Source organism: Barbus barbus (genome assembly GCF_936440315.1).
Source record: "Barbus barbus genome assembly, chromosome: 2".
Classification (NCBI taxonomy): domain Eukaryota; kingdom Metazoa; phylum Chordata; class Actinopteri; order Cypriniformes; family Cyprinidae; genus Barbus; species Barbus barbus.
The window spans coordinates 19496523-19521434 of NC_136730.1; the positions used below are offsets into that span (position 1 = coordinate 19496523).

Sequence of the window (24912 nt, forward strand, 5' to 3'; positions counted from 1 at the left end):
ACAGGGTTGCATAATGCATGTAGCAAATCACAAATATTATGGTATTTATGCATCAGGGATGAGGGCGCTTCGTATTAGTGCGGTCTAGAAGAATAAGTGCACGACAGACATGTACACAGGCATACAAAGAGTGTAGTCACCAGTTTTCAAAGTGAATACTACTGGAGCGCCACCTAGTGAAGGTGACAAGGTATTACAGCAAATACATCTGTGATAGAGGTGGCAGTGAAGAGTCAAGAGCTTGCCAATCCTATAACCAACCAAGTCTGTCCTTCCAAACTCACTGTCAACTGATATCACAAATGCAACTACAGACAATCACGCAAACTCCTTGGATTTTCCAGTCAAGGGATATCATAACACATTACAGCTATGACAGCATAGACGGTTCCATTAGGAATCAATCTGAATTAGCTATCTAAGTGATTAAGGGATAGGGTGTTTTATTAATAAGGCTAACAGGTATGTATGAATCCTCTGTATGGCTTGGTTAACTGCAAAGAGGGCCAGAACAGTGACTGGGGCAGTGAATCTATATGTGGTCCAACTCCTTGTATGACGGTCATCCAGAAAATTACATTACAGTGTATTAAGAGAGCATAAAGAGATTGTAGATCGTAATGGGCATCAGAAGCTCTAGGTTTACAGCTTTCCACAGCAAGAATGCTGATCTAGGATCAGCTCTCTCGTCTATGTGATCTCACATAATAAGAAACACAGTGATCATAGATCAGTGCCCTTTCTGCCATTAAAGGAATATTACAGGTTCAATATGATTCACAATTTAAACTCAGTTTATAACATTTGCAGCATAATGTTGGCACAAAAACAAATTTTGACTCTTGAAAAATGCAAAAACCAATGCTATGGTGAGGCACTTACAATAGAAGTGAAAGATTGTAACTTTCTAGAGCAGGCTATTTAAAACAGAAATGTGTCATTTTATACACACGCTTACATTAACGCATCTGTTAAAGCTTGCATATTATTTGAGCTTTTAAGTTGTTCTAATGATTTTAAGTTCTAGACTTAATTTGATATGGCAACTAAATTGTAAAATTGTAATGTTTACGAATCAGCCTCATTCGCTGTCATTTTAAGTACTTCATTGTAACCCAGATTGTTGCTGCTCTTTAAGGAGTGCAAATTACTTTTTGTGGTAATCAACATTATGTTACAAGAGCTGTTGACTGACATTAACTTGATGATCCACAGAACCCGGCATATAGTAAGTTTTGAACCGACTGAGCATGAATGGCACACAATGCATGAAGTAACGTAGTGCTCGTCAACTTCAGTCATTTTAAACTGGAAGTATAGGCTACTTTCCTTGTCCGAATTCCACTCCAGCTGACAGTCGTGTGATGCAAGTCCGCTAATGTCAGTGCATACACAGACAGCTGTGCGCTAGACGGAGCAGAACAATTGAGTATACATGGGTCTTTAACGAAATGAATCCTTTTACTCTCACTTTCAATAAGCAGTCTATTCTGACTTGCTCTCTCACCTAGCTAACACTGTTTATTTTTTGTGGTTTCTCAGGAAGAAACGTGAACACACAAACAGCAGTCTCAGAGAGGAAGATGGACAGGAGTGTTCAATACAAGATTCATGCTTAAGAGCCATACAGGGCTGCAAATATATACAGTTTATACATGTACATACATAAAGAATGATATTAACCGATAGCAATAGCAGTACTTCCAAAGTTAACACAAAAAAACTACAAGCAAATAAATGTATCAATTCTTCATGTGATAATGTACTGTGTTTGTAAGTCTACTGCTATAGCTACAGATCACAACTAGTCTTTGCCAACTACAGCGTAAACAATAGCAGACTAGCTGTTGGTGGTTCCACTGCAACATTTGAACAAAAAAATGCACAAAATTTGTTCTGAGACCTCAGGAACTGGACAGGGTGACTACATTAGGAAACAATGGTAGATACAAAACAAAATATGAGATGGTAGATATAAAACAAATTTTTTTTGGCTGATGTTTTAAAGGTAATATCTTGCCCTTCTGTTTCAGTAAACAGGGCTGTTCCTGATGCCGCAGCAAAGGACCATGCTGAAGATCATCTCGAAGATCTATAAAGAGTGAGTAAAATAAGGGTAAAATGTGATGCAAGCAACATCAAAAGCAAGGAGAATATAACTTAACACGCAGGCCCCTATATAAACACACTCAGACTCACTCACCATGATAACAGCAACAACCAAGGCGGCGATGCCAATCAAATAGATCTTCTCAGAGAAAAGCTCTTTGATCTTGGTGTGACAGTTCTGAAAAATGGAGAAACAAGTTATTGTCAAGCTATGTGGCATGATTTGGATGATAATTCCTCAATATGAGGGTTTACTGAGGAGAGGCTTATTACGTCAGCAAAAAGTATTTTGTCTTGAGGACAGGTCTCTGAAAACCACATTGTAGGACCTGAAGCCAGGGTTCCTTTGCCACAGCAGTTCAGCTGAAACCCAGAGATGACAGTGATTAGAAATATGTACTATAATTTGGTTTGAGAGGAGTTTGTTTTAGCTTGATTAATTGTGTGCTCCTCAGAACATCAGGACTACTTACAGTCTCATGAAAGACTTTCATGACAGCAACGGCAGCCTGCTTTTGCTCTCTATCTGCAAATGAAGTGCCTCTGTCATGCACAGAGTCATAGAAAGTGATCAGCTCTTTGGAGATCTGGGGAAAAAAAAGGTATAATTACAAATATGTAACCAGATGTGTATGTATCAGCTTGACACATTGTATGCATGTTTGTCAGAGAAACTGACCTTGTCTTTATTCATGAATCCCCAGATTCCGGCAGCAACCTCACAGGCAAACAGAATGACCAGGCAGGCAAAGAACTGTGGGAGAGAAAGAAAACGGATGTGTACTGTATGGACAGGAGTCTGTCACTGAATTCATAATGAACAACAATGTGGATTAACTCTTTAGAGATATATTTAAATGTTATACTTTTGATATATATTTCTGTTACTGACAAATATTAACTCAAATTAATTGCATCAGTTCACAATTGATGTATACAAGGGGCACAAATGTAATAATTAGTCTTATATGAAATAAAGTTGAGGCTATTTATTAAGAAAGTTCATATTAAAAAGTTAACCTACCTTCATTTATAGTGCAAACCAATAAGTATGAGTTGCCAATGTCAGTAACAAAGCCATAAATTAAGCAACCTTTTAAAAACTACACTACCATTCAAATTTGGTGCTCAAAAAACATTTGTCTTTTTTTTATCATTTATATAAATGTTTTCTTTAAAAAAGCTTATGGGCACCAAACATTTGAACTGTGGTATAAAGAGGTAATTATTAAAATAATGACAAAAAATAAAGTCATGGTGTTTTAACAAGTTCAGTTAATACATTTACCTAAAATAATTTCAAACTAAACTAACTGAAAAAGTCACAGAAGCTGTTTCCTTCCATTTTTACAGTGGGGATTTACAGTCAGTCCATTAAAATATACTTCCGATTATTGTTTGGCATCATGGGACTTTGTTGAGAGGTCAGGATTTGTTACTCACTGTTCCGAGAAGACACTGGGATTCCTGTATGGCTCCATAGCAACCAAGGAATCCAACAAACATCATCACAGCACCGACAGCAATCAAGATGTAGACACCTACAAGAAGGAGCAGGATGTGTGTTATCATAAAAGAGAATCCAACACCCCTCAACAAAACTAGGACTAAAGAGTGAGCCATAAAGAGGCGCTAAATTGAACACACTGAACAACCAAACTATATTGGACCAGTCGTCCAGTCTAAATGCTTTTTATATACCGAGGGTGCAGTACTAGATTGTGACAGCAGGAGTCCCTGTGTGCTTACTTTGATGGGGCGGCAAGTTTACTTTAGGCAGAAGGAAAACTGCAGAACATTTTTGGAAGTCACGAGGGGCCAAAATTAACTTCTTGTTTCCATTCCCTCATTCACATAAAAAAAAGCTTCAAGTTAACAACAAATCAGGATTCTTATGTAACATGACGCGCACTAGTAGAAGGAAAAAAGAAAATAAAAAGCTGTGGAGTTAAAGACTAAGAGAAAAAAGAAAGAAAGAAAGAAGGAAAGAATGCTCCCTCTTTTCCCAGTGTTTACATCGCTTAGGCTGAATGATAACTGCTGTATCCATAGCAACTCAGCAGGCCTTAGGGTGCAGCAGCAGTGTTTGCATGGATGTTCAAATGGCAGCAAATAGAGAGGCGGACAGAGAGAAACAAACAGAAAACTCTCACTCTTAAGAAACACACACACACTGAAATCTCTTTGACTCAGCACACAGAATGAGCAAGCATGATTTATCCTGCAACTGTATCTTTCACTGTGGCAATACCTGTTCACTCTTGCATGTTAGCTTCTGTATTTCTTTTTTTTTTTTGTACCATTGTTTTTTAATGTTTTTTGTTGTTGTTGTTTTGTTTGTTAACATCATTAGCTATATTATTTCTTATCTGCAGCAAAATAAAATAAATGAAAACAAAACAAAACAATAATGTGGTGAACTGTTCTGAAAGCTGTTTTGTCAGGTTTAATCAATTCACTGATTGATTCTATCTTCTCACTCAGCACAGGAGCAAATGGATGTAAGGCACATACATGTTTACATCTAAACAACCTGTTGATTTATTTTTGATTACTTACCCAAAATCAAGAACAGTTTTAGGCTAACATTTTGTAACACCCTTTGTTTATTTTTGTGTTGAACATTAGTCATGAATTATACTATTTATCAACTAGCCTACATTTCAACAAGCTATATTTTAGTCAGGAAAAACTAAAAAAATGCTAATTGTGATTTTATGTGATGCTTTGTCTGGTTTTAAGTCATTACTGATTCCTGAATCAACCTAAATGTAATTTTACATCAGATTAAGTGGAAACAGCTTCTTAAAGTCTGCATAAAATCTAAATATACTTTGTTAGTACACAGTACTAGTCTTGTGGTGAACAATTAATCCATAAAGTTAATCCACAGAAAAATTTAGTTTGATCATTTGAATCCCTTCTAAAATACGTCCAAATACTGAAGTAAAGTTGGTTGCAACTCCCGTTTCACACAGACTTTAAGGAAACAACCACATGTAAGCACTTTTTAAAGGAAGAGAACAGAACAGAAAACTCTCTCTCTCTTAAGAAACAATCAGCCACACACAAATGAAAATCGCTGTGATTCAACACACCGAATATGAGTGAGCATGAATTATCTTCCAACAGAATCTTAAACTATTGTCACACCAGTACACTCTTCAACTTTAGCTTGTTTTAGCTGCTTTTTTACTTCTGTATTATTTGTTCATTTGCCATTGTCTTTTTGTTTTGTTTTGTTTGTTCAGTTTAACATCATCAGATGTGCTTTCTTTTCTCCAGCAATAAATAAATAATCAATCCCATTTGGCGCACTGTTCTGAAAGCTGTTTTGTCAGGTTTAATCAATTCACTGATTCTCTTGTCAGTCACGCAGATACTGGACAGAACCTGAGATTTCCCTACCCAAAATCAAACCATCTATATATCTATTGAACTGTTAATGTCTGCATGCTCATAATATTTTACTACATTGTAGGCACACCACAAAAAACAAAAGCTGTTCAGCATGATTGGTTTAAAATCAAATTAATTCCTTGCTCTGGAAGTGTGATGCAAACCCTTCTTTCTTTGTTTCTCCATCTCTTATTCAAATTCAGTTGATCTTGTCCTTCCACCCCCTCTGTCATGCTCTGGCCTGCACAGCGACACGCCCAGGGCACTTTAACTTACAAACTAAATCTCCAGAGAATAATTCAATTTTGTTTTTAAAACATCTAAATGTCCTGCTGTCATTTAGCGACTGTGCCCATTCTTTTGCAAGAGAATTTTGAAAAAAATCAATGCAATGTGGGGTTGTGTGGGAGGGGACTGACCGAGCCCTGGTTCCATTTACTTAATTGCGGTGGGTAAGGGGCTAAAGGAACTGCCACCAGGCCATTTCTCAGCGTGACAGGCCTGAATGGAGCACTACGATGTGACTAGCATACTGAACAGCTGCATATACACACCAGCTCTCCCTCTGTCACACTTGCACTTTTTCTTTAAACAAACCACTTTTTTTTGCTTATACTAATAACTAGTTGTACAGAGTGTGGTAAGTTTGAGACAAGTTTCATGTAGTCTAAAAATAACTGATGTGAATAAGTAGAAGAATGTAAGGATATTTCTATGACCAGGTGCTTCCTGTAGGGAATGAGCGTCTTATGACACAATAAACTGAAGAGACCCCCATCTCTCTATACTGGCCCCCCAGATCGAGGCGCTTACTCAACTATCTGCATGTCTGTCTGAGTGCATGTGAGTCTTGGAAAGAGTATTTAAAATCATGTGTGAGTGCAAAGAAAGTTGCCAAATGCAGCTGCTATTTTCGTTAATTCGAAGAGCAGACATCTGGCTCCTGGCCAGTGAAAGACACAGAGTGAGAGAGAGAGAGAGAGAGAGAGAGCGGGGCGTGTCACACGAGGAAAGGAACAATGGAAAAAAAGACATTAGCGCAAAAAAAAACCAAAACCAGGAAAATATGAAGGAGAAGAATGGGCAAAGGAGGAGTGGGAACAAAAGAGTATCAGAAGAATGAGACAAAGGTGGTAAGAAAAGGAAGTAAGGAGTCGAAAGGGTAAGAGTGTGTTCACCGTTCAGCAATTTTTCAGGGGGAAAAAAGCAGTTATTTCAATAGAAATCTATGCAATCAGAAATTGTGCGATAGCGGAAAATTTCCTAATGCAGATTTTGTAATGGATTTAAGTTGGTCACATGGATTGATCATGTTGACCTCATCCATCACGACACTATTGACAACAGACAACTGAACTTTTTTGGCCGCAAAATGTTCCAACAGGTTTCAAACTGTTCAAACCATCACAAAGCTGCTTGGTTTGAAATTGATTTCTGTGTTAACTATGCACCACAGTATTGACAACTGCAATTTTGCTCATGTGACCACACCTTAAAGGTGAAAAAGGAATAGGAAAGTCAGTGCACACATTGCAAACTTTAAGCACAAACAGATGATGCCAGTGTTCAGAGTTGAACCACAATGGAAGTAACGGTGAGAGGAAAAGCTGCAGTGTGAGAGAGAGAGAGAGAGAGAGAGCGGGAGAGGGAGGGTGGCATGTTCTCAGACAGCAGGCGGAGCTGTAGTTGGAGGAGGGGTGCTGGGATGTGTGAGCAGATTTTTCCTCTTGTTTTTTTTTTCTCTAGAGACCGTTTTCTGTAACTTACGTCCTTTGAACACAGTAACATCTTTGCTTTTGAAAGTCCAGACATGCACATTTGATTTATTGTATCTACATACTAAAGAAATGTGGTAAACTGCAATTGTTACTTATAAGGCGCTGTTTCTAACCTGATCTAACCATTAAATTTAGTTTTGTAGGTGTGACCGAATATATTCAGGATGATCGAGTTAATAATGTATAGATTTTTTAAAATGTTAATCTTAAATTATGTATAGATTTTTTTTTTTACTTGAATAAAATAAAAATGTAGGGTCTTAGTACATGAAGGATATTTTTAGGTTAACATTTGTATTTTTACTTTCTATAATTTTGGTTTAAAATGCTTAAACTTGAGTCATGGATTGTGAAACTAGCCTACAAAAGCTATTACTGTGTAAGAAAAATATTATTTAACACTACTGAATCAACCTAAACACATCAGGTTACACTAATAAATGTGATTTTAAGGGTCGGATTAAATGGAAAGAGCTCCTTAAGGAAACAACTGCATGTTAGCACTCTGAGTTGTAGGCCTGTGGCTAGTGTTATTCTGGAAGTACATTTGTTGATTCTCTAAGTATAATTACTTCCTTTTCCTGTTTTCCTCATCAATCTTGCCTTTTTCCCCCTGATCATGCTGCCAGCTCCTTTTCCTCACACTCAATCATCACCATTCACTCCGTCTCACAAAGATGTGATATCATCAGGACCTTTGTGTTCCCACTCTCACATCTCAGATTCTGTTCAAGATTCCCTCACCATTCATCTTGGTTCCCAAATATTTTTTTTTAAAACACTCACTGTCTGTATTTGATGGAATAATATCTAGAAGCTATGACAGTAACTACTACAGTGCAAAGAGAGCATTTGAAAAGGCTGAATACTCTCCTTTCACAAAAGAAAAAAACACACTTCGTTTAAACACGTCAGCCCAAACTGGATTCTTAAGATACGCCATTCAAATTTGAAGAAATAAGACAAATTGAAAGTCTCTTCCTAAGAAGGAAATGTAATATTTGCTCAGCTAAAACACTCAATTTGCCCTTGAAAATACAGCAAAACAAGCCATTCTTATGGAAAAGCAAAACATCAGAACAATGAATTAATACTAACTTGAAATTAATTTTGGGTCTGTAAGCCTGAAAAGAACTGGAGATAAGTACACAAATGCATGTCTGTAGCTGTCTGTTAAGTAAGAACATACCGAAGAAAACTGCATTAGTTTTGCATTCCAAGGAAGGTTGACTGCTTTTGAAAAAAATGTTTTATATGTTTCTTCCATTTTTTTCAAAGTTATATAATAACTCATATTTTTACACTGTACAATATAGCATTATTAACCAAAAAAATCCAATATTACATTATTATTACTAGCAGTAAAAGTATTGCTTAATATATGTCTCAATAAGGTCAGATGATTATTGTTTATTTTTTCACCAACTCATCACACCATGCCTCCATGATCTGGCAACCAGCAAAAACTCTCTTGAAATTAATTTGTCCACTTGAAAAGGCTTTCAGTGGAGAAGAGCATAAATCCACATCAGTTCTGTGGTACAAATAACTCAAAGACAGTGAGCTGCAATGCTACTGCTGAGTGCTGATGGATTTTCAAAGTGATTGTGATCATAGGAACAGGAAGCCATTTGTGCTAATTGAATATAAATGAATTCTAAGTATTGACTGGAAAAAAAAAACATTTTAGCTAAGTGTCTCATGAGGCCTACCGACACTGGTATGCTGTCAGACGAAATTTACGCTAAAGGGAATATTCAACAAATAATGTTACTACTTTCAGTATCATGTTGGTTCAAAAGGTTTATCTTTGTATTCCATGCAGGAGTATTTGAGTTTTACTTTCAGACTGACAGCCCCCACTGGTGATCAACACAGGATGTTTTTATTAGATTGCCATTGAGTTAATAGTTTGCCAAGTGTCTGATATTGGTCCAAAAATACATCTCTTTTGCCACAATCAGCTTGTTGCTCACTGGGTGGAGTTGGCTACTTAAAGAGGCACCAATAAGACATTCATTCATGTTTTCTGTGCTAAAAGGAAGATGTGGGGATTTCTCTGGTGAATGAATCACAAAAACATCCTTTCCAGAAAACAATTACTCAACTGTACCGTACATGAAATTGTTATATAAAATAACCAACATTTTTGTGGGGTAACCCCACACACTGATTAGTGGTTAGTGGTAGTTTAAATATTATAACACAGTGAATGTTTTGCATTGCATGCCATAGAATCTGTATAATTTCCAGTTAAGGTTTTAAATAAATAAGATCATTTTTAATTATTATTTTATTTTTGTAAATTAAGAAAATAAATAGCATTCAAAAGTGTGGGGTTGTAAGATTTTTAAATGTTTTTGAAAGAAGTTTCACAGAGGCTGCATTTATTTTTTTTTCACAAAGACAGTAAAATCAGTAATATTGCAAAATATTAATTTCCAGCACCAGTGTCAGATGATCGTTCAGAATGAATTTTGTTGATTTGGTGATCAAGAAACATTTATTTCATGTTGGAAACAATTGAAAATTGTTAAGCTGCTTAATAATTTTGTGGAAACTGTGATATAGTAAAAAAAAAAAAAAAAAAAAAAAAAAAAACCCCTTTTGAATGGTAGTGTATAGCTTCACTTGTGCTAAGTTATCACTGTGAAACAGGCCGCAGAAAAGAGCCCTATGATTAGTTGCCAAATTTGTGCACCCAAAGAGCCAATACAGCTAGAAGAAGCACTAATGGCACTAATGTTATATTTGTTTGAGTCCTGAATCCAGTCTTATCCAAACTGTAGTGTTTAAGTACAGCAGCACTCACTCATCTAATTTAGTTGCTATGGATACATCCCTCCCCTGCCATTATGGAATAATTGAGTCACCAGGGCCAGCTCCATTCCCCCTCACACTCAGCAGTAGGCATTTTCAGGGAAAGGCAGACCTGACCACACACCACCATGAGGCTTACACAGTGGATGATGGGAATCACTCAAGAACAGATAAGAGAAGGGAAAAAGTCTCAAATGTTTGTACAACAGAGACAATGATGAGTCTTTGGATATTTTTAGTCAAAGAGTTTGTGTTCACCTGATGCTGTTTCTAGAACATAATGCATTTACGAGTAGTAAATATCACAACACTGCTTTATGGAAATGAATGATTGACTTTTACTATTTAATATTTATGAGTGCTTATTCTTTAATCGCATACTATTTTGTAGCTATGAGACGAAGTGATGACTTTTAAAGAGACAAGCGTGATTCTATTCAGAGCAAAAAGCTTCCCCACCTGGAGCAGCTCACTGCTCTTTCTCTGATGGACTTGAGCTCTAGTTGTGTTCTCTCACATTACACTCTATAAAGAGCAAGGCAGGGTGTGTAGAGCTGCTGGCTGCAGGCCATGTCCTCACATTAAGATGTTGAGAGTTGTAATGTTTCATCTGCAGCTCCTTACATGGCATCTTTGCACTTTGCAGACAGACAATAGATCACAATATACTTGTTCTGTTTCAACCTGAGTTCTAAATCGCATTCTGTCATTCATCACTCACATTGCGTCATTCATATGAGGGAAGTCGTGGCCTAATGGTTAGAGAGTCGGACTCGTAATCCAAAGGTTGCAGGCTCGAGTCTCGGGCCGGCAGGGATTGTAGGTGGGTGAGTGAATAACCAGCGCTCTCTCCACCCTCAATACCACGACTGAGGTGCCCTTGAGCAAGGCACCGAACCCCCAACTGCTCCCCGGGGGCGCCGCAGCATAAATGGCTGCCCACTGCTCCGGGTGTGTGTTCACAGTGTGTGTGTGTTCACTGCTGTGTGTGTGCACGTTGGATGGGTTAAATGCAGAGCACGAATTCCGAGTATGGGTCACCATACTTGGCAGTATGTCACTTCACTATGTCACTATTCCCTTAAATCTCTATTTCACTATTCTGCCAAGTGCATGTCATATCACGGAATTTGCTGATTCTCCGGCTTTGCTTTCAGATCTGCTGCCTTACAGGAATAAGCAGCTGTATTTTTTTCTGACAGTCCTCTTTATTGGGATGCCACAAATCTGAATTTTACGTCTTGCCTTCTTGCCCCCCTGACCACTGCTGCTGCCATGGTGCCTGAGCCCTCAGCTGTTCCCAGACATCACGCAGGCCACCCGCTGGGCTTTTATAATAGGGGCTGTGTCCCGCTGAAGCACTGGACCTTGGTGGTCAAAAGGTTAAGGCCCAGATATACTAATGGCGAAGTTCTTTTTTGTTTTTCGTTTAGGTATGTATTTGAAGCTATATGGTTTTTGAGATTTAAATTGATTGCTGTTCATGATTAAGGGCTCAAGCTCTTAAACTCTAACTCCCATGGACTAATACATGAATCAGTATTAAAATTGACACAAAGCTGGAGATGGTGTGGTAAAGGGATGTCTGAATAATTTTTAGTGGTGTGAGTTAAGCAGCCATTTATACATGCTTATTCTTGCATCGTGAATGGCAGGATTAGAGGAACATGCTCCTCCCAAACCTTTGTTAACTACAATTTGTACAACTACAATTAATTACTTATACACGCAAGGTGTACACACACACACATAAACACAAAAAGTTAGTCACATCTGTAACCAGCCCTAAACGTTCAGGAAATACTTAACATGACTCACTGTGAATTTCACATTTTCCAAACCCTAAACAGGGTCACAAGTATTAAACTCCTCCCTTTAGCACACAGAGCTGCAAAATATCTCCAACTGAGCAAAACAGAGATAATATTCTGCATTCCAGAAGAAAGAAATTGTATGTTAAGTGTGTTTATGTGTTTGATGGGGGTAGGAGATTGGGAAAGGGGCACAGAGAAGGAAAACATACAGTACAAACCCTGTATAATTGTGGCTCTTAAACATGATATTCCTGTTTCCATTAGTTATATGCTCATTAACAAACATGTCGAAAATACTAGGTTTCACTTTTGGATGAGTGTGAGCCACGTGTTTTCCATAAAGCAGACAAAATGATCTAGCTGAAAAAAAACTCTGGCAAGTACTTTAAAGACCAATGGATAAGAAAGGAAAAGTGAAATAGAACAGTGCTTTTTACAGTCTGAGAAAGCGGACACCTGTACTTAAGCAAATTATAGTTTCCAGGTATCACGAGATAAAATACACAGCTAAGCTGAAAATTAAATGAGAAAGAGCTTTAAAAAAAAAAAAAAAAAAAAAGAGGTATATTGCAACAAAACACAAGAATGGCGATAGATCGCTCTATTTCCTCACAAGTGCCTCTTAAGACTTTAAGCATGTATTTTTATGTGCTAAACAATTTATAATATTAATTTTAAATAGTTAGAGTATTTTGTATTCTGTATATTTTTCATTGAATGTTGCATTAAAAAAAAAACTGATAGCTGGAAAACAACGGCCTACATGATTCAACTACCTGTATGTCAAGCCAACCTGGGTGGTGCCATATTTAAATCAGCACAATTTGCAATAACAATATTACAATAATAATAAGCTCAATGTTGACATTTGCAAGCAATTAAAAGCCATCTAGAAAAAAATGCCATAAAATGTGAAAAAGATTAATAAACCATTCCTTTAAATAATTTTTGTTAACACTTCAGGTATAGATTTGTCTCTTGAAATCCACGCCTCAGTAAATATTAGGTCTTATAACAGCTATAACATGAAACGGAGAACTATTTACCCTCTTGTTAACCTCTGTGCCTTAACAGACACAAGGCCTTCCTAACTAAACAAAATGCTTTTAACAGTTGCCATCAGAAACAGCCCACTTGTGCGTCTGTAAGGGTCCTTGACACTAACCTCTGACCTCACAAATGTCCAGGTGAAGCATCTAATCAGTTTTGCATGGATGTCAACTGATCTGTAGATTTGTATTTGGAAATTTACTTGTCATCAATCACTGGGAAGAAACGGAACCATCTGTACTGTTGTGGAAACTGCAGCGGAAGACTTTAAAACCTTCACAGACGCAAAACCATCAGCTAGTACTAAAGTGAGAATTTCTTCTGTTATGTGTTTCAACTGACTTCTCTTATGGGTGAAATTACAAAATTCATTTGGGTGTGTCACTGCTTGGGTCACTGCTCCTCACCAAGATAGTTATCCAGTGAGCTAAATATTTATTGAGCAAAAATCCTCTTTCTTTATTTTTATTATTTTATTTACTATAAGACACATACTGTATAAATATACTAAAATGGATCTTTGTGCCATTTTAAAACAAAGAAAATAAAAAATATGCAATAGGAATCGCTGGGCAAGAGCAGCATCTGTGTTTAACACTACTGTGTTTATTCTGTGTGTTACTACTGTGTTAAAAAAAAAAACTAAACTAAAAATATAGTTTCAGTATGTAAATTTAGGTACTAATAAATTAAACCAGTCATAAGGTGCATTTCCATTACAGATTTGCGCAAACCTTTTGCAACATTTATAAATGTCAATAAAAAACTATTCTAATGACTACTAAATCGTCATTTTTTCCTCTCGCAATAAGTCATGGCTGCAGATGACTTGGATGCCACCGCACTAGCCATTATTTTTAATTGAAGGAGACGTATGCGTGTATCTTTAGCAAAGCAGTGCGGAGAGCCGTTTCTGGGATTCTTACATGCCGCATTACGTGTGCAGTGTAAATAAGGGGTTATCCATCCAAGCGTTAATGGCAAGGAAAACCCCTTATACTTGAGAGCGGCCATGTATGAGGTGTTTCCTGGAGGTTATAGTACATTAAGGAATGATCATGTGATTTTTACATATGCTAGGTGACCTGTAAATGCCCAATAAAACTGTTTCTATTGCAGTTTTGCGATATATTCCTTTTTCAAATTGTCCGAAAACCTACCTAATGCGAGCGTACAAACTTTATTGTGATATATGGGAGTTTTTACGAAACATTTTTCCATTAGGTGTATTTTTTCAATTTGCAATTTCAATTTGCGCAATCTGAAGGGTCCTGGAAACGCAGCTATTGTAAAGTTCTTCAGCAACAAGCTGCCTCTCAATATTTCAGCTTAACAAATTTTACATATTACTATTTGCAGTTTAAGTGAAGTGTGTCTAGACATCCACACAGGTGACTTGTTAAACTTATCCATGTTGTGTGCACGAAATAGATGTTGACACAGTCAAGACTCACCACCAGAAAAGAGGCAACTAAACGTCACTGTTACAGTCAATCATTTCAGCAGCAATCCAAAACCATTCAGCCGTAACTGAAAATTATTATTATTATTTTTTTGCTTTTTCAGCCAAATATTTTCAGTTGCGAAAATGTCAATGCATTGCTAATTAGAATGGCTAATAAAAACATGTTTGCCACCCAGAGGAAAAACTGAGAAGACTCAGATAATCCTGTGTAAAGACATGTATTAAAATTATTCATAAGAGACTGTGTTAAACCACTTTATGTGATCACATAAAGCGGTAGGATTTCAGACTGGGTTGAGAGACTAAGGAATGAGAAATGGAAAACAAATGAGACTCAGTGAGAAAAGAGGATAATAATGGGAAATCGAGCAACTGATCTCTTACTGATGTAGAAGGTGCTGGGTGCTTCTGTGCCCTCATACTTCAGTTCCAGAAGACTGCTTGTTTTATTGTCATGACGAAGCCAGAGAGAAACCCCCAAGATTACACAACCAGCCAGCTATAAAAAACACAGAGAGAAGAAGAAAAACTTTAATACATTTAATCACACAGTTATTAATGGCACAAACAAACCCAGTGAGTCTTTTTGCAAACTTTATGCATGTTGTTTTTTTTCCTAATCTATAGGCTTTCACATTTTTAAACACAACTTTCTTCTGCATCTCGACTCTTAAAGTGGTTTGTGGAAGCATCTTGTCAGTCTCCTTGGGTCTATCTCTTGTAGTCTGCTTATTTTCCATTCAACAAAGAGAAAGGAGACACATTCTGTGAGGCGGGGGGAGGGAAGGATCTTGTTACTGACCCCATCTAGAGGCCCACACTGCCGAAGGTTAAGAATATCAAAACATCACTGTACGCTACAGCAGTATGGTTGTGCCCGCTTTTCTCTTCACATGGCTCACAGCGATGAGCATTCAGTTGAGTGAGGCTCATAAACACATGGCATATTCACGAGAGAGGGTGCTCACAGACTCTCGCGGCTAGGGGGAGGGAGAGATAGAAAAGTAGAAAAGGGGGAAAGGAAAGAGGGCGTAGGCAGCTGAGAAGACCATTTAAAGTAGAATGTGTGGTACAATGTGTGGTATTGTATGCGCGAGCGGATAAAAAGCGGGACAGTTCGGGTGGGGGAAGGGCGACTGCGTGACAAGCAGCAGAGGTTTATTTGGCTTTGTTTATAAGGCTTTATTTAGAGTGAAATCACTGTCAAATCAGACAAGAACTGGACCCTCTGAGAGCAACTGGATCTTGTCAGGAATGCGTAGGCTCTGTGGAGGAATGCAGTGCGCAGATGAAGTGCACTAGAGACCGCCAAGAACCTGGTGGGTGCCGTTAGAAGCAAAAGAGATCTGGCTACACCGCACAGGGGAGAGTACCGGGAATGTGAGACAGAGCAAAGACCATTAGCAGGAATGCTGGGATGGGCAGATCGCTCAGCTCTGGCTGTGAAAACAATGGACTCGTACTTCCTTTCCATTCTCTCGTTCTGTAACCCCTTTCAGTCAAGAATCCAGCACCAGTCCTACCGTACATCTGCGAACAGCTGCATCGCCACAGCTATTCACCCCAGGTCAAACCAAAAGGCATTTGTTGGTGCAGTTCTTACACACCACACCCCAATAAAGGATCACGAGGGGAGCACTTTCTCTTCTCTCTAAATGTTTTTTCCCATGGTTCTTGGTCTTTCACACCTGTTGATGTAAAAGAAACCACAGCCCCTCCTCTACAAAAAAATCAAGACAGTAACTGAAACTAAAACTATTAAAATTGTTTTTGTCAATTAAAATTATGCTGAAATAAAAAATAAAGAGTGGATGAAAAGTTAAACTTAAAAAAAAATATGAAATGTTGCTTTGCCAACTAAATGAAATCAAACAAGGTGAAGTACAAAAATATCTAAAAATAAAACTGACATAAAAATATACATTTTTTAAAATAAAATTAAAATAAAAACTAAATATGTAAAATGTAAATCTAATTCAAAATTTTAATAAATACTGTAATAGTAAATTTAATAATATAATAACTATAAAAAATATTACTTCATGTCATCCGTCTTATTTACTTGGATATTTTAATTTGCCTAAACTTGTGCATTAGCGTGCTGGATAGTGTGAGGCTGTTTATCCATAAACAATTTCTGAATAAGGAATTTTCTCTCCAGTTAAACACAGGAGAGAAAAACCTTTTCCACAGAAGGGAAAAGTGTGAGAGAAAGAGTTCCTTCCATTTCCTTCCAAATCTGTCATTATCCCTGTGCCAAAGAACAATAAACCCTCTTGCCTGAATGACTATCGCCCAGTTGCCCTCACATCTATAGTCATGAAGGTTTTTGAGAGACTTGTAAAGAGCCACATTTGCTCCTCCATACCTGATACTTTGGACCCTCTTCAGTTTGCCTATCGCCCAAACAGATCTACGGACGATGCCATCTCTCACGTCCTCCACTCTTCCCTCACACATTTGGACAGCAACAATGGGAATAATGTAAGGCTGCTATTCATTGACTATAGCTCAGCTTTCAACACTATAGTCCCCATCAAGCTGGCTTCTAAACTCACAGACCTCGGCCTGAACTCCCCACTCTGTGACTGGATTCAAGACTTCCTCACCGGCAGACCTCAAGTGGTAAAGTTGGCCAGTTCACCTCAAACCCTATCACCCTGAACGTAGGTGTCCTGAGTCCCCTGCTCTACTCTCTCTACACGCATGACTGCGTGTCCTCTCACAGCTCCACATCTATTGTCAAATTCGCTGATGATACTGTGGTTCTGGGCCTCATCTCCAACAACGATGAGACCGCTTACTTGGACGAGGTAGAGAGACTCACATCATGGTGCCAGGACAACTGTCTCTCTCTGAATGTGAGCAAAACTAAAGAGCTGATCATGGACTTTAGGAAAAGACAGCAGCAGCCCTACACTCCTCTTATGATCAGTGGGACCCCTGTGGAGAGGGTGAGTAGCTTCAAGTACCTCGGTGTAAACATCTCCGAGAACCTGACTTGGACTACACACATCCAAACAGGTTAAGAAAGCCAGGTAAAGACTGTACCATCTGCGACAGCTGAGGAAATTCAGGGTCTCACCAGCAATCCTGAAAACTTTCTATTCAGGGACCATAGAAAGTGTATTGACTCAGTGCATCTCAGTGTTGTATGGAAACAGCTCAAATCAGGACTGCAAAGCACTACATAAAGTTGTGCACTTAGCTGAGCGCATCTCAGGGTCTGCTCTCCCCTCTCTGCAGGACATCTACCTCAAACGCTGCAAAAATAGAGCTGTCAAAATCATCAAGGACTCAAATCACCCTGGTAACCGACTATTCACTTTGCTTCCATCTGGTAAGCGCTTCCGTAGCCTGATGGCAAAAACTGAGAGACTTAGGAGGAGCTTCTTCCCCCAGGCCATCAGGCTCCTAAACTCTAACTCTGTGTCATAACATCACTTGACTCCATGTAAATATCACCATATCAATAAGCTATTCATAATTTTTCTCTACCTCATATTGCTGCTATTTCAATACCCTGGACAACTTTTTGCACATTCCTCTTATTACTATTTAAGTCAACAACATACTGACCTGCACATTTATATTTATATTTTTTATCTTTTATTTTATTTTATTCTCTTATTTTTTCTACTTTTCTTTTTCTTATTATCTGTATACTTTATAATTGCACTGTCCTTGGAGCGGACCTGACCTACATTTCACTGCTGGTTATACTCTGTATAATTGTGTATGTGACAAATAAAACTCTTGAATCATTTCTCTTTCTGTCTTTCTCACTCTCTCCAAAGGCCAGATAGGCCCATTCCAGAGCTCAGGCAGCCTGCTGCTTAGCAACTGAGTAAACAGAGGGCCAGCCAAAGGGAGAGGTTTTGAAATGATGGTTCATGGAGAAGCTCTGTCACTTTAAGCAACCCGTCCTCAGTGGACTCCACATTACATTCACTCATAATGATTTCGGGAATATCTGAGTAGACAGAAGAGATTCCCCTAAACACAAGAGTTTCCAGTTGACCAGAGGTGTCAGGGGGAGCTATAACCAGAATAACACATAATTCTTGTGGGGCGATCTGGGGGCATTCTCCCTTCTCACTTTCCATACTTTAACTGCATTTATGTAGGAAAAAACACGAAATGCCATTTATTTTGTAGAGCAAAACACAAGGGTTAATTTAATAATAATCTATTTGTCTTACAGGATATTTGGCCATATAACAAGCTATTACAGGCAATAATATGGCAATCTATGCTATAATGCTTTAAAATAAAAGCTGAGTATGCTCATAAAAAGTTTTACTGATTGAATTACAAGCTTTTTTGTCATTTTATTGTGAATTTTTGAAAACAACAAATGGCCTGTTTACACAGAAGAAAACTTGAACAATGACTACTCAATCATTGCAGAATTGCTTGGTGATACAAGACTGAAGGTTAAATCTGTTGTATGAACAGGAAGCTAAAAAAATCAAAATAAAAACCTGCTTCTCGAATGAGAAAACAAAAATGTTGGGTAGGATTTGATTTTATCTACAGGGAAATGATTGGATCGTTCGCTAACTACTACTAATCGCTTCATGTGAGTGACAGGTTGTTGGACTGGAATGATTGGATAAACGTATTGCTTAGCCATCACGGCAATTTACATAATGCTGTAGTGAGAAGATGGGCACATTAATGTTTCTGATTAAAAAATTAAGAGGGCACAATTTTTCTGATAAAAGAAAAAAAGATGTGCACAGATAAATTATTTATAATAAACTAGTGTTGTCAAATGATTAATCGCATCCAAAATAAAAGTTTTTGTTTGCATAATATTTGTGTGTGTACTACTCTGTATATTTATTATGCATATACAGTATAAAGACAAACACATACAGCATATATTTTGAAAATATTTACATGTATATAGTAATATTCATATAAATTATATCATATATACTGTAAATATATTTAATATACAAAAGTAAAAATTTTCTTAAATATATACATGCATGTGTGTGTATTTATATATACATAATAAATATACACAGCACACACACATATATTATGTAAACAAAAACTTTTTGGATGCGAATAATCATTTGACAACACTATAATAAACAAACACGAAGACATTCCAAAATATCAATTTTGAGTTTATGGTAATTAATACTTTAAGACAAACCTTTTTTTTTTAAATATATATATATATAATTCAACTATTTAATTACGAATGGCAAACTCACTTAGAAAACATACCTAACATTTCATAGTATTATTACACAGAATCTAATGCCTTTTGTCATCAAAGCAGAAACTACAGAGTGTGATTGACAATACAGCTAGCAAGACAAACCCAAATGAGCAGAGTAGTCAGCATGCAGACACTTAAATGCTTTGAGAAGACATTTATCCAAAGTGATTTTTAATTTAAGATTTTAATGCGCAGAGAATCAAACCAGTGACTTTGGTGTTGCTCTAGTGTTTGTGCTACACACTGACATGATCATCATCACCACAAAAACCTACCTACTAGTTTATGGGGTTTTACTGGTTTAAACTTGATTACATAAAACCATGAATGTTTCAGGGAACTCAAGAACAGAAGACTTTTTTTTTAACTAATTACATAAACATCTTCCCTCTAGTTCTAATGCTCTAAATATTTGCAGCCTGGTCAATAGTGTTTTTTATTTTATTTAAGTGTTTTACTGTATTTCTGCTGAGCAGAACATCAATATTTTGAGAATTACCTCTCTGATAAGGAAGGAAATGTGACCCAGAGAGAAAGAATAATAGAGGACAGTCACAAGGTTTGTGCACATACACAAATATAATCATTCTGAATTATAATAATAGCCTATGTAGTATGTAGGTGTAATGACTAGGCAATTTTTACAGAACAACACACATGAACTGTATTACCAGAAAAAACAAGTCTATGCGAAGTATCCATTTATTCTGAATAATTACAATACACAGCCAAAAAGACCACATTAATAAATCATACATCATTAGTTTTAAGTACAATTTTGCATAAGCCATACAGTAGCCCTAAAAAACAAAGCTAACTATGTACCATAAAAAACAAGCATTGAGTAGATGAAATTAGCATCCACCCTCACACATACAAGATTCAAGATTCAAGATTTTTATTACACTTCTCCTTATCTCTCACACACAGTTATCAGTCTGTGTAAGGGTGTTAAAATCAGAGCCCCCTTCTCATATTTCTCCCTTCTGTTGCCAGGAGTCTGGTGCTGCTTCTATTTTTGACCCATGACCCAGTGTGAGGTGGTTGTAGAATGCTTGGCATGTCAAAGCATGAGGCTCAGAAGTATAAGGCCCAGACCTTGTGTCAAACCCCCGCACCCATCCTCCATTAACCACAATGTACTGTCAAACTCATTCTATGGGCTTGGCAATGGACTCTTACATCTAACACCTTCTTTATAGGTATTTTCCACCATCTCTATGAGTCAGTTCTTAAAGCAAAATTTCTAGGTATTTTCCAAGGTAGGAAGCATCATGCTGTTTTGCCATGTCCATTCACACATGAGGGGTCTCACCACCTGTTGGGCCTGTAGAGAAATCAGCATGGGTTTTAAACCCATTAGCAAGCGGGAAAATATTCCTCTGCTTTCTGGTGAAGTTGGTTTCTTGTTTCGCCACAAGGTTCTTATTGGCTTTAAGATTTGGTTTCTCAATGTGTCTAAAGTGAAGTGAAGTGAAGTGAAGTGACATTCAGCCAAGTATGGTGGCCCATACTCGGAATTCATGCTCTGCATTTAACCCATCCAACGTGCACACACACAGCAGTGAACACACACACACCGTGAACACACACCTGGAGCAGTGGGCAGCCATTTTATGCTGCAGCGCCCGGGGAGCAGTTGGGGGTTCGGTGCCTTGCTCAAGGGCACCTCAGTCGTGGTATTGAGGGTGGAGAGAGCGCTGGACATTCACTCCCCCCACCTACAATTCCTGCCAGCCGGAGACTCGAACCCGCAACCTTTGGATCACAAGTCCAACTCTCTAACCATTAGGCCACGACTTCCCACCCCTAAAGCAGGGGTGTCCAAACTTCGGCCCGCGGGCCATCTGTGGCCCGCTATCACTCCTGTGGCGGCCCGCGAGGGATTTTTAAAAATGATACGAATCTGCAGAGGTGGGCAAACTACGGGCATTTTCATCCAGCCCATGAGGCACTTGTTCCAATATGCAATATCAGTAAAATCCAATAGATGGCGCTGTAGCCTGTATTGCAGTATATAACCTCTGATTTACACCATCCCGCCATCTGACGCGGCCACCGGAGCTGATCTCGCCCACTCCAGGCGATCCGCGGCACGTTTCAGAAGCGGCTCTCTGCGCGGCTTCACTAAAGAGAGGCGCCTAGTCTAAAGGGGAATATAAAAACATGTTTCTAATGTTTGTAAACGTTTTGTTTATTTTACATTATTTCTGAATGAAATTATAAAATGTGTCTTATACATTAATTGATTTGTACACCGATGCAACTTATCTGTGTGTCATAAAGTGCTCATAAAAATAGGTAGAGATGATACAACAATAGAGCTGCAATGTAGGTACAAGTATACATAGTACAGTAGTAAGTGAGTGTCAATTTAGAAAAAATAAATAAATAACTCAAAGCTTCATATTATGCCGCCCCTCACTTAATGTGGAATACTTGATGTGGCCCTCGAGTCAAAAAGTTTGCCCACCCCTGGTCTAAAGGCTCATTCACATCAAGAACGATAAGCATAAAGAAGATAAGAATATATAGTTTGGAGAGTGATTCAAACAACATCGATCCTCTGTGTTGTTATCGTTATAGCTATGGTTTTGATTTTTATGAGTGTAGGGCTGGGCGATATGGCCAAAAAATTATCACAATATTTTTTTTCATATCAGTCGATATCGATCATTATCACGATAAATGTCCAGTTTAAAGCCAGAATTTTGCTCCATTTGCTAATTTTCCTTAACAAAATAAATATCTAAATAGAAAAATTAATTTCTTTTTTTCTGCATGTTGGATTGAATGATATTGTTTCAAATCAAGAAACAGGTTTGGGTTGCCTGATAATATTAATAATAGCTAATATCCCTTTTTTGTCTCTTATAAATGCACATTTGATAGTTGATAGTAGCTTGAGTTAGGATGCAGAGGTAAATTTTTGTTCATTTTTAAAATCAGTAACATCTGTAAAAATTGTACCAACCTCAGTTTTATATGGTGAAATTTATTCTGACAGATTTTTTTTGTCCCGTTGCACACAGTGTTTCTCCTGTTTGGCTATAAACTAGTTTAAATCACGGAGTCATTTGTGTTCATCGCTGAATGCAAGCGCTTCATGCTGGATCTCACAGCGCTGTTTAGTGTTCGCGTGACCGAGTAAACGCATCAGCTCTAGCGAGCTCGCGCCGCGCGGCAGTTTCACTTTGATCCGAGCGGATAAACGGTCCGTGTGGCGCGATTCAAATGAGTCGCGCTGTTTCCTTCCGCGTTTGGTGCATAAACATTATCTCTTTAATATCGAGTGGATTCTAATTGTTTTTATCATTCATCGGCTGGGAGAAAAAAACAAACATTATTAAAGTGATTTCAGTGATATCGTTCGACTGTGGTAACTTAGCTGTGGAACGGGCTTTTTTTAGACAGTTTAGTAAGTTCTGAAAAGGAAATGAGTAAAAAAAAAAACACTTTGAGATGAAGAAACAGTCAACATGACTAGAATGACTATGGCATGATGAACTGGGTCTGGCTGGGAGGAATATTTTATTGCCAAACTACCGCGAGTGGGACCAGACTACACCAATTTAATTAACTTAACGTTACTTCATTATGTCCCCGAGTGTGAAAAGCTAAAGTATTAGTTAAAAGCGTAGTTTTGTGAAATTAAAAATATAATAAGGAAAATAAAACGGTAAGTTTGACGGGTATAATAACCAGGAGCTGTGATCAACTCCTCGCTCCTTGTCCGTTATTTTCGCTGCGAGGTCGGAAAAAGCTTTAATAGCGGTTTACTGTGCGCTGTTTTTATCGTTTTGTCTTAGCGATTCTATAATAGATATGTATATCCTGCTTAAAACATCTGTAACGTTATTTAAAACAATTTAATTTGCCATTAATTAGTCAAAGCAGAAGTTACAGGGTCATCTGCGTTTTCCGTAATCAAAATTAGCGGCGCAGTTTAACATGAAGGATAAACAATCCTCTTAAAACAGAAAACCAATGGCGGTTTCTCAGGCCAGACACAGGACCGATGCACAAAATGAATGGCCACTTACCCAGAAGATGAAATTGAAGAAGAAGAGCATGTATTTGATGCATTTCGTGCAGCCTTCCACGCCCATGGTGTCGGTTTCTGGAGGATGTTTTTAAAGCCGGTGAAGTGTCTCGATGCAGCAGCCGTTATGCGCGCGCGCTCACTGAACTCTAATCTCCGCGCGAGCTGCTGCTTGGATTCAGTCGACGTCAGAAAAAAAAACGGGCAACACCCAGTTTCCTCCCCTTAGAAAGTCCCCCTAAACACGGCCGACTAACAGCATAGAGACCATACAAATATAAAGAAGACTAGATATAAATAGATTCAAAATAGATTAGCTGCACAAAATCCTCAGAATCCAAGGTTCATCCCAAACATTTCTGAACGTTTTGATCTGTCTCATTATTTGCAATACAGTTCAAAAGAAGTGCTCTCTTATCCTCTGAAAATCGTTAAAAATAACTATATCGATATCCTTTGTTGCAGGTGGGAATGCAATATAAACAATAGGAAGGGTACAAATGAGATTTATAATAGCATAATAGCCATGTTTACAGGATACTTGCCTTTTATTCATGCAATATTAGTGTATGTCTCCACCTCGTGGCTGAGAAGGAAACCGAGTTTCAGAGAGTTTAAACTTGAGACAGCGCAGCTGGGTGCACGTATAACCCTATACGGGGAGGCTGCAGACCTGGAGCAGGGCAGATCTACGCCCCTGTTGTTCCTGATGCGTCCAGTACACATTACACATTAATAGACGTCCCAGTCATAGATGTTGACTTCTTTTTTTTGTGAATTTAAATTTAAACGCTACATTAACATAACAGATAGAGCGTGTAATAATGCACTAATGACACTTTAGTTATAGATATGATTTTCACTGTTGGTATTCATACATAGCCCACAAAGGACAACTGAATTGCAATTGAATGTAGGCTGATGTTTTTGTGAATTGAAAAATTAATACACAGTTGGATCAGATGGACAATTTAATGATGTGATCAACTGTAACCTAGTTACCGTAGGTTTTCATATAGAGAGATTGTGTGATAAAGTTACATTCAGATAATAACCAAATTTATCCCATCAGACACACAGTGATATGGGCCATTGATAAGATATATGTTGTATTCACTATGGTTGTCATACAGCTACAGGAACTTTATGAAGACAAACAGAATTCACCCCTTTCTAAAATTCCAAGGCCATTTTGC

The 24912-nt window shown here is 37.9% G+C and overlaps 1 protein-coding gene across 2 annotated transcripts; it reads right to left on the bottom strand.

The window, feature by feature from the left end:
* Positions 1–1495: 1495 nt before the first annotated feature.
* On the bottom strand, positions 1496–23906 carry LOC306886824 (CD81 protein-like). 2 transcript variants are annotated; one of them, XM_079444150.1, is made up of 9 exons: positions 23718–23906; positions 14820–14934; positions 3553–3650; positions 2789–2863; positions 2583–2696; positions 2383–2472; positions 2204–2287; positions 2021–2092; positions 1496–1924 (listed from the first exon to the last, which is right to left on the bottom strand). In XM_079444150.1, exons 1-8 carry the CDS (start codon positions 23781–23783, stop codon positions 2030–2032), a joined length of 705 nt encoding a protein of 234 aa, XP_079300276.1. In that variant the 5' UTR covers positions 23784–23906; the 3' UTR covers positions 1496–1924; positions 2021–2029. The 2 variants fall into 2 exon arrangements, with proteins under 2 accessions (XP_079300276.1, XP_079300275.1); XM_079444149.1 differs by having other exon boundaries at positions 1496–2092; positions 23718–23894.
* Between the last annotated feature and the right edge of the window lie 1006 nt (positions 23907–24912).

Coding starts and splice junctions, on each gene's coding strand:
- LOC306886824 (XM_079444150.1), bottom strand. CDS start 23,783: ATGGGCGTGGAAGGCTGCACGAAATGCATCAAATACATGCTCTTCTTC. Junction 14,935..23,717: donor TCTTCAATTTCATCTTCTGG/GTAAGTGGCCAT, acceptor TGTTTTTTATAG/CTGGCTGGTTGTGTAATCTT. Junction 3,651..14,819: donor ACCCAGCACCTTCTACATCA/GTAAGAGATCAG, acceptor TCCTTCTTGTAG/GTGTCTACATCTTGATTGCT.